Here is a 14429-nt window from a genome sequence, read left to right on the forward strand (position 1 = left end):
TGCCACAGTGGCAACAAGATGCTCAAACACACCAAGTGATGCTCTCATAAAATACCTTACCACCTACTTACTAAAAATGCTACCAGAAATACGTACTAAAAGTAGAAGAAAACAGTAACTACTCTCTGCCCTTCAGGCAATCAGGTTTGGAATAGTAATCTGGAAATTCTGGCACATGCCAGATGGGCTGGCCCACTTGCTGTGGAAAAACCTTATTAAGGGGTTACAACCTACCTGACGTTTGAAAAACCTATCTGGGTGAGGCATTACGGTGCTCCATACAGAGGACCCCTGCAGAAGGGACATTGCAGGAAGCGATCTCATCACATCTGCTTTAGTTGGATCCATATTTGATCATATCAGACATCACAAATACTTAACCAAATCAAGACAGTGATTATGAAACTAATGGAGAAAAAAAGTAAATGTATCAGTAAGTAGGAAGAAAAGAAAATCTGAAAAGAAAATGTAACATGTTGCAAAGTTTTCATAGGGATCATAATCACTTCCACTGTTTCTTCTAGTAAGATCATTTCCATAATGCTTTCAGACACTTTTACTATGAGCCTGAAAGTTGAAAATATAAAACATATGATTGCTTCCTGTTATGTTGCAGCTGTTCAGCAGTTGGAAAACAGGGAATACCAAGTGGCATTAAAGGGTTATTTTATCCACAACACAATAGCACTCATATTTCTTGACTTGTGTTGATGTTGTATTCAGTCATGCGAACTGTCTCTGTTTTATGTGCCCAGGTTAGTATTTATGAGACTTTGGTTCTCACCTTGGAACAAATGAAATTGCACTTGTAGGGCTCACAGCATTGGAAAATTACATTTAAATATTTAAACACTTTCAGCTCTGCTGGTAATCAAATCTATCATCCAAATATCTGGTGGTTTGAGAACGCTCTGAAATAGTAGCCACTAATCCCCGGAGAAAAGTCACCAAATAACATCGGATGGGGTTTTTCACCCAAACTGACAAGCGATTTCAAACTATACAGAATACGATAATAAAATTAGCTGTTGGACTTTGGTTGACCCTTTACCAGGGTGCACTGTAATTTGGCACATTAAGTGGAATGCCTTTTATTTGTCACAAAAGCCTTTTGTACCTAAAAAAATGTAGTGCTGATAAAAAGTGAACCCAAACATGAGTCAGGTCAGATTCAATTACAGCTAAGAGAGTTAACACTGACAAAGACCAAGTACAGAAACACGTGTTGTGAGAGGTATTGTAGTCCTTTGTCACTGAGATGGGGAAAAAAACTTGCATTTTGTGGCTTCATGCTCACAAAAGTAAAACGATTCCTTACATCGGTAATTTTGCTAACCATGAACTTAACCTGGCTGGTGAGACACAAAGGAAGGGCAACCTGGACCACTGGCACAAACTTTAAAAAGCAACTAAATTTGCAGTTTGCTTCCACAAACATTAAACTGGCCACCATGCTCGCAAAGTCTTGCATTCATCTGGTTCCAAGTTGTTTTTCATTACTCTCCATGCCTTACAGGCACGTTTCGGTGTGTGCTGCATGACTGCAGCTCCCGCTTGCTTTGAATTAAGCCACCTTATCATCCTCCTGCCCATGAGCTCTAAACTTTTGTCCTATTAGCTCACGAGACAGATGGAAAACAATCTTGGACCTGAAAACAATGTTGTGTTCAACCACCGCAGGGCTGCGATGAGCTGCTGCCAAATGACTCAGTTCAAAGTGAGCACTTTAAACTGGAACATGCGAATATGTTTGTGGATTAAATACAAGGAGAAAAGAGAATCACAACAGGGCCATAGTTTATTTCAGCATTTATTTCAACACCTTAGTTGTACCTCTATCATATTATCAGTATTTACTGCATTTTATTCAAAACAAAATTATATGTATATATACATATATTTATATATATTCATTTATATATATGTATATATATAAACCTTTAATCTCTTCATACTTAGGCTCATACTTTATGTTGCCATATTTATAATGCATTTCACTAGACCTAAAATACTCTTTGAATTTATAGTATGTAATGCTTTCTACACTACTGCTCAGTTCATTCACCTCTCAGATTTGTGTCCATCAATAAAAAGCATTGAGGCAACTCAACATGAGCACACAGAGTCATAGTTTGATACTCACATAAGAAAAATGTCCATAAACTAGCATGTCAACTTCACTTGGGTCACCACGAGCCGAGCAGTATAGAAAGCATTTACAGAAAACCCAAAATTAAAATGTAAAACAAAACAAAGCATTAAAGAATTTGCCCACACTAGTTGGAAGACAGAGATTCTTAAAAGTGTTTACATACTGAATAATATAATGTTTATTATGTTATATTTGTGTTATCATTATTATCATCTTCATTACATACAGAACTATAAATGATATATATTTCTTGTCCCACGGATGAATTCACTGCAGGGAATGGCTGCACTGATATGTTAAAATAAATTTATGTTCATCTATATGTAACAGATACAGTATTTTAAGGTTATAATAGAAAAAGTTGATTTTTAAGTGGGTCAGGGCATTCCTTTTAATGGGTTAATGTGTGGAACAATGGGATTGTCAGCTGGTGAGAAAAACAAAACAAACAAACAAAAAATAAACCAACTAAACTATTTTCTGAGCAGCATAAATTTTTGCAAAAGCCATTAGAGAGAAAATTTTAGGTCAGGGGGAGCATTTAGCTACCAACGCAAGCTACAAAACCACACGCACGTAATCAAACATGGTGACTCACAGAGGCAGGAGGTTGAGGAATTCAGGCAGACAGAGAAGCAGTAAAAAGCCCTTGTTGATCACTGAACCTGTTATGTGAAAAAGAGAGGTCAATATTAAGGCCTTAAAGAGGGGGGACGCGTCCCTCGACCTGCACTATGACCACAAACAGCAATAAATTCTTACTAAAGATGCTGCAAAATGACTTGCTATCTTGCAATTTTGCTCCAATATTTCCTCTTTGCTTTTATGCATTATAATCGGGGGGTGGGGGTTCATTTCACGACAAGATTTTGTCAATATCTGTGTTCTGTCATTATTCACAACGTGATTTCAACAGTTATAAATACCCTGACCAGTTTGATATCAATGATTGCTATCAGCACTTAGTACAAAACAAATGGTCCTACTAATAGTGTAACCAGTTAAACATGTAAGATATATTGAGCGCTCGCAAAGTACAAACATACAAAGCTTATTGGGGGCATCCTTTGAGGGAATACAGCAAATACATAAAAACAGTACTATTGTTGTCTATCACTTTGTTTCTATCATCATTTACAAACAGACCATTTCAGTCACAGCCTCAATCTAACTTCCAGTACTCACAGCCATTTGACACTCTGATCAGCTTAAAGCTACAAAACTGAGGTTATGATGTGGCCTTCATGTCCTTCTTTTACCTGTAAATAACATCTAATTGGGCTTGAGCATCAATCAGATCTCCTTTAAACTTAGGCTGAAGTTTTGTCCTTGCTGCTAAGCAGCAGATGGTGTGAGAATCCATCTGTCAGTATCCATGAAAACATGAGTGCAAATGTGGATGCGTGTTTATGCTTTTACAGCACAAAACAGTGCATTAATTCAACGCTTGTCTATCAAAAGTTTTCTAAATTATATTTTCAGCTGAAGAGCATCATCTAAGAAATTAAAACTTTCATCACACCATTCCACAAAATTTCACCAAAGTAATCTACACATAAAACAAACTTCCAAGTGAATGTGTTCCCCCACATATCTACCTCTTAATTTTAGTTACACAACAACATGCTGATATCCACTGTTCTTTTCTTGCAAATCTTCTGTAAATGTTCATCTTTGTCATTTTTTTCCTCCCTTTCTTTCATCTTTGTATCACCCCCCTTCATTCTTTCAGTCTGGGTCTCAGGGAGAAGTAGTGACATGCAAAGGAGAGGAGAGACGCCTGGGGAGAAAAGGAGGCCAAATCAAAGTGTAAGAATGGGTGGAATTTAAATATAAATGGACAAAACTAAATAAGGTTTCTAAAAAAATGTAGAAATAAAAGAAACGGATGGAGAGATGATAGGATTACTTAACAAATTGTATTAACCTTTGTCTAATGTCTAATGAAGGTAATAATGAGACACTTTGACTTTCATTCACCATCCAGTGCTTTCTTTTGGACTGTTTGACGTAGTTTCCTCTACATGTTCCAGAGCCTGTGTTTGTCCTCACTCACCTGTCAGTGAGTTTCTTGAGTGCCCGCTCGATGTTCATTCGATGTCCTACACGTGTCACTCCCAGGTCCAAGAAGTCATCCTTAGTAAGTGAAGGCAGATGAGATCCATCTATTTCATTATCTATAAAACGTTCTCTGTGTTCTCCGAGATTTAGATAAACCAACCAGTCGGCCACATCGTACTTGGTCCAGTAGGGTAGAGGTTTGATGGCAAATGGTTTAGCTGGTGGAGGAGCGTTGAGGTGGGGATAGTTGAGACACGAAGGGCTGGGTGGTAAATGCATGGGGGACGAGGCTCCAGAGAGAAAAGGATTGGGGGAAAGAGAGCGTGAGACAAGCAGGGGGTTTGAACTTGGGACACCAGACGGAGAGAATAGTGGAGGAGTTGAAGCCTGGTACGTGTCTCCTAAAGGGAGGCCAGGAGATGGAGGAGTGAAGTGAGAAGGAAACTCAAAGGGACTGTTGTAGACAGGTGTAGAGGGAAGGATAGGAAGAGAAGAAGGTCTAGGAGGGGTGGGGTTGGACTGTTCTGTATTATAAATGAGAGGGCTGGGAGCCCTTCGCCTGCCGACCAAAGACCGCTTCTCTTTAGTGGGACTGCATTGAAAATCAAAAGTCTGTCTGCGCATCTTGGACCTGTGCTTAGGTGATGTTGGGTATGGGCAGTAAGTTGGAGAATGGGGAGGATGAGCGAGCACTGGGGATGTAGGCATCTGTGGAGAAGGTGATCGGGTCCAGTTGCGTTGAACTGGGACTTGAGAAGAAGGTGAGACGGAGGGGGAGGCCGAGATGTTGGGTGTCAGAATCGGATGATGCTGTGGGGAGGAGGTCGGCAGTGGAGAGGTGGAGCGGCCAGTGGGAGGGCTGTGAAATGCATCAGTGTAATCTGCAGAATACCTGAAAGACACAAAATAAGCCTGATTTAATCTCATAAAAATATTCAATTAAACCTTCATTAAGACAAACATACACAACATTTTGATAATTATGTTCCAGTGTATAACATGTAGTAAAATCTGCAGTCTAGTACCAGCCTTTCTTACTAATAGTAAGTCTCACAGAGATGAAATGTGCTACATATTAGGATGAAAAAAAAAAATTCAAAGATTATCTGGCTATAACTAGGTCTAAAAAGTCTGTAAGTACAACCTCAGATAAACAACTACACAAGAAAGATTTTGTGGTATGATTTATTTATTTGCAAAAACGGAGCCAAAATGGATAAGCAGAGCGTGAAAAATGATATATACCCCTACTAATTTCATAGGATTTAGGAGGGTAAGTGCCAGACAGTTGTTTCTAATCAAACGCCCTTGGTTAATTGGATCTTCAGCAAGTGTGACCACCTCTATAAAATCATAAACCTTTGACAGTTTCTTTTTTGCATTCTCACCGACAAGGACGCACATTCACTCCCCGTTTCCCCCTCCCTGGGGGGGGGTCCAGCACCGCCAGAAGGCACCCCAGGCTGCGCGGCGAGCCCCGCCAGGCCCGGGCACCGCGACCCGCCCGTCCCAGGCCGGCGAGGGAACGCGGGTGATGTGGGCCCCTCTCCCGCCCCTGGTGTTGAGTGCATGTGGCTAATGCATTAAAAACAGGGAGGGGGAGGTCAGGGTATCATATTGACAATGACCCCCCCTCCAGAACGCTAAGTATCCTTGTTAAATGTATTTATTAAATGTTGAGTGTGTGGTGTCTAAGATGTTATTAAAAACGTGGGTCGGGGAGTACGGGGCCACGCGGGACAGTGTCCCCCACGCCCAAGACCCCCCGCCCCCTCAAACCTATGTGCGTGTGAATCGTGTAGGGGGGGCAGGAGGGTGAACGGAGGCCGAAGCCAGGAGGCAGAGCCGGCCCTGGAAAGGCACCCACGCTCCCCCGCCGGCCATCCAGATCGACGGGGGCCGGCCTGCCGAGCCGGGCCAGGGCCTCACCGCACCTCCATGAGCGCCCCCGGCGCCGCCGGAGCCCCCAAGCGGAGGGGGAAATGGCCCAACATCCCTCCATTCATACTGACGACATAAGACATAGACACCTGAGAATGACTCCACCACGCCGCCGCGCCCGCCCGCGCACCCCCCGGCCAGGGGAGGCCCGCCCCCTGGATTTTTGAGAAACTGATGACTAGAGGTTTTTGTTGCTAAAAGTGGTTCCACAAACTATAGAATCACAGTTTGTGCTAAGTCTTCCACACATACAGCATCTTCTCTTTTTTGCCTTCTTCTTTTGTTAAATCAATAATTATATGGCATAATAAGTTGCATTATTTATTTATCTGTCAACATAGCTGAGGTATGAGGAAGGTACTTCATAACGAAAAGTAAATTCTTCCTTTTATACAATTCTATAAGCATATCATTATTTCTATGCTTATATTGTATTTGTATAGATATTAACAATACTAGACCAACAGATGTATCTAAATGTTATGCACTGAAACTTTGTGGATGGTTTAATGTACCAAAACAAACCTATGCATGGTGGGTGACTTTGGAGCACGGCTCCAGTCATCCATGCTCTTCATGCTACTCATCTGTTGCAGCTTGGAACTTAGCTCATTGATGATGCTGGCTTTCACACCGGAAAGAGGTGAATTAAGTCTTCTGTTTTCCAAAACGATGCCCCCCCTTTGAACTGCACCTTGATCATGTTCCCCAATCTCCGTCCATACCATTGATCGCTCTATGGGCCTCTCAAAGCAGGCAGCCAGAGTGGAGCTAAACCCATCTTCAACTTTGGATCGACTCTGGTTGTGCTTGTTCTCATCTACAAGAGTTCCACCAAAACCAACATCTTCTGGGTTATTTTGTCTTTGTAGTTGCAAAGGAGCAGGGTTGGTGCTGCTCTGTCTACGTAACGCTATAGGTGGGGCCCTCCCCCCCCCTTCTTTGTAATGACTCATCTTTGGAAACACAGGATTTACCACTCTGGTGTTGTGCACCTCAAAAGTTTGCCCTCCCGAGTAGGCTGTGCAAGAATCCTGGTGTTCAAAGTCTTTCTCTCCTTTTCCTCCTCGCCCATCTCCCCCTACTCCTCCTCTTTCTCCTTTCAACCCACTCAGCCCCAGTATTTCTAAATGATGATCACTACTGCTATGACTATCCAGCTCCTCAATCCCAGAATCCACCACACCATCTTGCCATTCTCCACCCTTGGGTAAAACTGTACTGTGATGAGTCTGATCAGTAGCTTTCCCCCCTGTGCCAAAGCCAGCCTTAGGCATGGTCATACTGTAATCAGAGGATGGTGGAGAAGTTGTGGTGGTTGTGGCTGCAGCAGTTGCTGTCATGGTGGTGGTAGCATAGGTCATAGTGGTGGTGAGGGCGGTGGCACCTCTGTCCTGTGCTGAAGTGTGAATACCTATTGAGGGATCATTAGAGCTTATGTAATAGGGGTGAGAATGGGACAAGGGCTGGGGCCTGTGCAGTGACATGGCAGGCAGAGTAGCATTTGAATTGGTGGAGGTGGAGGTCGTAGAAGAGGAGGGAAATATCTGTGGGGATGGATATGATGGAGAGAGAGCTGACTGTGTGAGGTTGGCCACCTCACTATCATATGACGTGAGGCTAGAGGCAGCAGAGTCGCAGCCCTGTGAAGAGCAGTGAGGAACATTTGGGGGTTTGGAAGATGGAAGTGGGGGTGGGGGAGGTGGAGCAACAGAAGAAGAGTGTTGACTCTGGTGATGGTGGTGCTGATGAAACTCCTGGCCTCTCTCATTTTTACCATTTGCAAACTGTAGAGGAGGGGGCAAGGGATCTGCAAAGACAAATTCTTCATCTATATCTATTGAAGGGGCTGGTGGAGGTAAAACCATTAATCCTAGGCCTCCACCTGCCCCAGCTCTTGCTTCTCCAATATTGTCATTTGCCTGTGATGGGGCTGTAGGGACAGTGTACTGAGGAATATAACTGGTATTGTGAGTGTTTTCCATGTGCAAATAGGAAGGTCTACGGGGGGCTGGTTGAGCTGGCGGGGGAGGAGGCTGAATGGGTGGAGCAGTTCTGCTGTCATACACCTCTTTTTCTCTCTCCCTGCTGCTCTGCGGATAATAATGGGTTGAAAACTGACTGGTTCTGTCCTCAGAGAAGCGAACTCTGAGACCCTCTTTCGATCCCCCCTCCTTTTCTCTCTCCATTCTTTCCCCGCCTCCCCCACCCAAACGTAATATTCTTGGTGACTGTGGCCGGCTCAGAGATGCAGGTGAGGTGGTGGCAGTAGGGGAGCTTAGGTGCAGAGATACTGGGGAAGTGTACGCTGATTGTGTTGGGGTTGCAAAAAGTGAAGGTGTTGGGGTCTGAACTGGTGTAGGAAAGGCTCCAACTGTGGACAGTTGCCGACCAAAGTGTCTTTCCTCTCGGCGTGTCCTGCGGTCATCCTTTAGGGCCCGTTCTCTTGCAGCCAGGGCCAAGCCAAGTGGAGATGAAGGGTCCAGAACTTTTCCTGTAAGTGGATGAATGAAAGTAGTAGTAGGCTGGATGCCATACACTGAGGGAGCTGACTTGGGCTGGCCGTCCAGACCAAGAATGGGAGAAGAATATTCAGGCAGGCCAAAAGCTGGGGGCATGCTACTCGAATAGTTCACATAGTTGTCAGCGGAAAACATGCCCTCATCTATAGACTTGGAGGGCCGAAGTCGAGGGGTGGGCACTTCCATATGCAAGCCTTGTAAAGGCTGAATCTGTACTCCTGGTATTCCTCCTTCATCTCTTAGTCCACCTCCTGCCTCTCCTTGGATGTCCTCCTCAGACGAGAGGAAGAAGGAAGCACTCTTTCTCCTCATATCTCTGAAACGTTCTCTTTCCCTGCGTGCTCCTACTCCTCCTGTTGCTGTACCAAATGTTGAAATGTGGTCCAGGTTTTCCAGGTTTTGCTGTGAAGAAACAGAGACTGAAACATTTGATGAAGGTAAGGAAGTGGAGGTAGGGGGCTGAGTTGGCAAAGGGGTGAGTGGTGAGGGTAGGCTTGTATTGGGGATTTCTGGGGCTGCATTTCCAGATGTTTGGTTTTCTGCATCCTGGGAGGGCTCAGCTTCCATGCTGCTACCCTGACTGCTTCGACCACTGCTGCTAGTGGAGGGCGCTTTGACAATGATAGTGGGGATGGGGATAGAGCTCTTCTCTTTGGCCACACCTCCTTTTCCTCGATGTCTGAGTCCATCTTCCACTTTTGATTGCTTCATTAAAGCCCCCCGACCACCTCTCCTTGCCACTCCTCTGCTAACCGCTCCACTCTGTTCCCGGTTGGAAACATGTGAGGGATGTTGCTGTGTCTGTTGAGCCTTAGGCTTAGCACTTGTTGGTGGTGTGGCACTACTGTAGCCTCTCCTTAACCCTCCCATCTTGCCACCACCTCTTCGAGGCACCTCTGGCTCTCTGACGCACACTCCTTCGGATTGCCTGCGGAGGGTAGGAACCATGACCTGTTGGCTTATCCCACCAGGTCCACCCCTCTCCCAGCCAGATTGAGTAGGATGACCTGGCTGAGATTGGGGCTGGTAGTGGCCTTGCGGTACGGGTGGGATTGGCATAGCCGGCCCTCTTACAGGATGAGGACCTGCGGATAAAGGCGGCTCTGGTGCAGATGTGTTAGGCGGTGGGGGGATGTCTTCTGGTCCTGGCACTGATAAACTGCGAGCCAACTTCATAGCAGGTGGATGGAGGTACTGCCGCTCCTCCTCAGTTACACCTGAGTACAAAATTACAAGTAAATACAAGCACTTATTTGAAATCAACTCATATATTGAACCAAAGAAAATATCTTTACGACAGTTGCACTTACCGATAGATTTTTGGCGCATCATCGCTGGGTGTTGAGGCCCATGTCCTGGTTGAAAATGAGCCTGGTTGTAGCCAAAACCTTGTCCAGTCTGTGCAATGTTTACTGATGACTGCTGCTCATAGGGTTGCTGCAAGTGTTCAACACAATTTTAAAAATGATCAAAAGAAAAGAATCAAATATAAGTGATGTAGGCTTTTATTCTGATACTGAGTAGATGTAGCAAAATGTATAAGAACCAGTCAGCCCATTTATCAGGCAGTGAAGCGCAAATGAATGGACACAACCTGACTCACACTTTAAACAAATGTTTTTATGTGGGTGGTCCATTTTCAATCATACATTGAGGTGCAGTGAGGGCAGAATCACAGAGCTAAAAAAAAAAAAGAAGCTGAACACCAAGTTGCCTTACAGATAGACATAGTTTCTGCCAGCATTAGTCACTTCCATTACAAAATATGTGCCACATTATGTAGCAGAAGAGGTAGAAGAGGGGGTGGGGAGTTGTTTATGTTGCTCTGTATGGCAATGCATGAAAAGGGATTCCAGGCTGTTAAGCATTTTCTTCTTTTTATATTTTGTAGATCATACAGACATTGAGCCAAAATATTCAACAGAATACCCAATAAAAGCAATGACCACATCTGGGACTATTTCTCAACGGTACCTCAGTGGGGATGTTGGGAACAATACTCTTGCTCCGGTCCCTCTTGCCTCCATGACCTCTCTGGCCCTGGTTGTCTGATGTAATAGTGTGTTGGGCAGCAGCCAATATTTCATCCAGTTTATCTAAAGCAAAGACACAGCGTGAGCACCCCATTGAAAAAAAAAGAGAGAAAAAAAAAACAGGGACAATGTGGAACGAAACACAATAAAGAGACATAAAAGGAGGACTTCAGCAAACCTCCCTTCCTGCTCCCTTTAAGTTTGAAAACACTAAATGTGTTACAAGAGAGATGGGAACCACTTCTTACTTAACGCCATCTGATAGACTGTCCTCTTCTTATCAGGACCCTGAGAGGAATCGTAGTCTAAAGAAGAAGAAAAAAAAGGGCATCAAATAGGCAAACCTTTAAACGACAGCTCAACGACTGATAGTCTAGGCAAAAATAAACGTTGATATTCACCTCCTTTCTTCTTCCACGGAGAGGCAGCTGTCACATACATAATTTGGGAAACATACATTAGCGGCGGCTAGGACCGATATATTGTCATGAATAAAGCAGATGAAATGTGAAATACATACTTAGACACATGTGATGATGTGAATGCTCATGTGATGAGAGGGATGGTGACAAAAAATATCATAAAAGTACACATATCCATTCTCCCACCTTTCTCCACTGTTTGCAGCATATTTGTTAAAAGGAAAAAAAAAGAGATCTTTGTGACCAATGGATAAAGTAAAATGTCATTTAACAACATGCATTTTCATTTCTCTTCCTCACCCAAAAATACCAAAAGACTTGCACAAGACTGCACATTGTTCTTGTCATTCAGCATCAACTAATTAAATATTTCATGTTTTGCTCTCCTAATTGGGTTATTCAATATGCCATGCTCCTGCAAAAATACTAGTAGCACCTCTAAAAAAGGCAACTATCATTATTATATGGTCAAAAGAAAAAAGGATGCATGTTTTGTCCTTTCAATCAGTCAATCTTTTTGTCTACAGCACTTTTTGCAGATAAAATCACAAAGTGCTTTACAATAAAATACAGAGTAAACTAAAATGAAATTAAAACATTAGGTAAAAAGGTTAAAATGGATGTAAAAAATTACAACAATAAAAGAGATGTATACACAAAACAATTAAAATATTCATCTTACCCATGTCTTCTAGCTCTGATGTCATTGACTTGGAGCGCAGGGCAATGGCAGGGGGAGTCAGTCTTTTAGTCTGCTGCGGGGCTGCCATGGGAAGCCAGCCAAATGCAGATTTAATGTTTAGGATTCTTGTATACATATGCAGTTACGAGTGACAACCACATTTCAACAGGCTTTTAGGGGGAAATAAACATGCAATCATGTCCCTGTATCAAAAACAAAGGATGGAAATTACTCAGGAGGAAATTGTGACTCTTACCTCTCTTCCGAGTAGTATCCTCCAGTTCAGGGTTTCGAGCGACCATCACAACTTTCACCATGAGACTGTTTCCGCCCTGTCGGATCATGTTTACCACCTGCCGATGACCAACCTTCACGACATTCTGGCCATTCACCTGACGGACATGAAGACTGGAAATCAAACTGAAGTAATGCATCAGTTTACACTTGCAGAGAAAAATACAGTCTTGTTTACAAGGATAGAAGCAAAAGGGCAATAAAAAAACCCACAGATTTTTTGTAAGTCTGACAAAGTGGTATTCCTTTTTGGAAGATAATGTTATCCTTTTAAGACTTTGCGTCAGTGAATTTGGTGGATTTTGGATCGGTGTGCATACAATTCATGCAGTTGCGAAAGTAAGTCATCTGTACAAAAGCTTGTGCAGCTTCATAAGTGACTCATATTAAATTGCATACCATTTATCAGTATATGTCAGCTTTAATAGTAGCTTGCTGACTTTTAAGAGGTGACTTTTCAAGGCAGAACAAAGAAATGTTTAAAGTTACAAAAATTAACTGCTTTTGCTCTGTTGTTAAAACACAATGTTTACTAGTACATCAATGCCTCAGAAAGAGCCTACCCTTAGAATCATTTCTTCAAAGTGCTAAAATTATTTAAAAATGTTCAGTATAAAGTTATACATACAAATAAGCTTCAAGTGCATACTGTATATGCTGTTGTTTGTACAAAATTATCTTCACTTTCTTTAGACTATCTCTGTACTTCATGTACACCAATCAGTCAGAACTTTATAACAGTCCACTTGAGTAGGTCTTGTTCTTGCTGAAAGGAGCTCTAAGCGGTCAGGATGTAGACCAAAAACCTCTGACGGTGAACTAGAAAGTATCCTGCTGAGATGTTAGCAACATATCATCTGTCACCTTTGGGGTTTGAGGTGGATCGCAGATTAGGCTTCTTTCCACAGATGCCATCAGATCTCATCAGATCTGGAAAGCTTGGAGGCTGCATGAATGCCTCAGAATTTTTAGCATGTTCTTTGAGATAATCCTAAATAGATTTTTCAGGGCATACAGGTCCTTCTTTGGGAGGCTGGCACTGTAGGGGTGTTCTGTTATTAACTTGTTTTATGCATTAACATGCCATAAAATGTGATATGATCTTTAGTTAAGTGACAGTTAGTGACAAACAACTTGTACTTAAGCTTGTATCACAAAATTATTTCCCATGTCTTTATTGAAGACACCTTCTAAAGGCTTTACTGATGATTTTCTTTTTATGAAGTCATTATATGGTGGCTTTAGTTTCATGCTTGGAGTCATTGCCCTGCTGCATCACTCAGCTTCCTCTGGATTCTGGATTCTGGTTCCTCTTCCTTCCTCTGATACCATCAAGCCTTTAGCTGTTACTCGAGGGTTCTTCTTTACCTCACTGAGGATTCTGTGTTGTGTTCCAGAAGATTAGAAAAGCAGTCAGTGCATCAATATCAAGTCCAAGAACAGTACTGTCTCCAATCAAAACCAATTTGGGCAATATGACACAATTCTACCCAATTAACTACAAAACCCTGGAGGATATTATGGATCATCCTGCTGTTGTCTCACTATTTTACCCACAGCTTGTCAGGTGTTTTCCACCAGATTTTGAACAAATCATCAAGTCATCAAACCACTGTTGAAAAAGAACAATTTGGAACAAGTTGCTAAAGCAAAATTACAGACACATCTCATATCTTCAGTTTATCAGTAAGGTTAGTGAAAAAGCTGTGTTTCAACAGGTAAATACATTCTTGACTATGACCAACCGCTTTGATGTCTTCCAGTCAGGAGTTCATAGAGCTGAGACTGGCCTACTCAAGGGGTTCAATAACATCCACATAACTACAGACTGTTTAAGAATCACAGTGCTGGTATTATTGGACCTACATTACTAGAGCGACTCAAGAATTGGGTCGGATTTTCGGGTACAAGACTTTGGTTTGAGTCTTACTTAAAGGACAGGGACTACTTTGTGTCAATAGGTAACTCAACATCAGAATGAACAAAAATTACATGTGGCATTCTTCATGGTTCTATCCTAGGTCCCTTCCTATTTCACATCTACATGCTTCGGCTAGCTCAGATTATAATAAACAACAAGATAAGTTACCATCACTATGCAGATGACACACAACTTTCCATTACAATGTCACCAGGTGACAATGAACCCATACAAGCTTTGAGTAGGTGCATAGAACAAATCAATGAGTGTATGTGCCATCATTTTCCTCAGCTGAACAAAGACAAAACTGAAGTACCGGTAGTTGTTTTTGGACCAAAAGAAGAGCGTTTAAGAGTCGGCACACAGTTTCTGGTATTACAGGTACAAACCACTGATAAGAC

General features: G+C 42.7%; 1 protein-coding gene across 1 annotated transcript in view; it reads right to left on the reverse strand.

Annotated features, from left to right (window-relative positions):
• Positions 1 to 1838: 1838 nt before the first annotated feature.
• The window catches only part of LOC133419023 (SH3 and multiple ankyrin repeat domains protein 1-like), a 38320-nt gene continuing 25729 nt past the window's right edge, over positions 1839 to 14429 (reverse strand). Inside the window, exons 18-27 of the mRNA XM_061708012.1 lie at positions 12070 to 12205; positions 11814 to 11894; positions 11318 to 11326; positions 11111 to 11137; positions 10958 to 11014; positions 10651 to 10772; positions 9987 to 10113; positions 6680 to 9893; positions 4209 to 5105; positions 1839 to 3932 (exon numbers count right to left, since the gene is read on the reverse strand). Coding sequence (XP_061563996.1) covers positions 3893 to 3932; positions 4209 to 5105; positions 6680 to 9893; positions 9987 to 10113; positions 10651 to 10772; positions 10958 to 11014; positions 11111 to 11137; positions 11318 to 11326; positions 11814 to 11894; positions 12070 to 12205 — 4710 coding nt within the window. The 3' untranslated portion in view covers positions 1839 to 3892. The remainder of the gene's footprint in view (positions 3933 to 4208; positions 5106 to 6679; positions 9894 to 9986; positions 10114 to 10650; positions 10773 to 10957; positions 11015 to 11110; positions 11138 to 11317; positions 11327 to 11813; positions 11895 to 12069; positions 12206 to 14429) is intronic.

This window comes from Cololabis saira, chromosome 19, assembly GCF_033807715.1.
Source record: "Cololabis saira isolate AMF1-May2022 chromosome 19, fColSai1.1, whole genome shotgun sequence".
In the NCBI taxonomy this organism is placed as follows: Eukaryota; Metazoa; Chordata; class Actinopteri; order Beloniformes; family Belonidae; genus Cololabis; species Cololabis saira.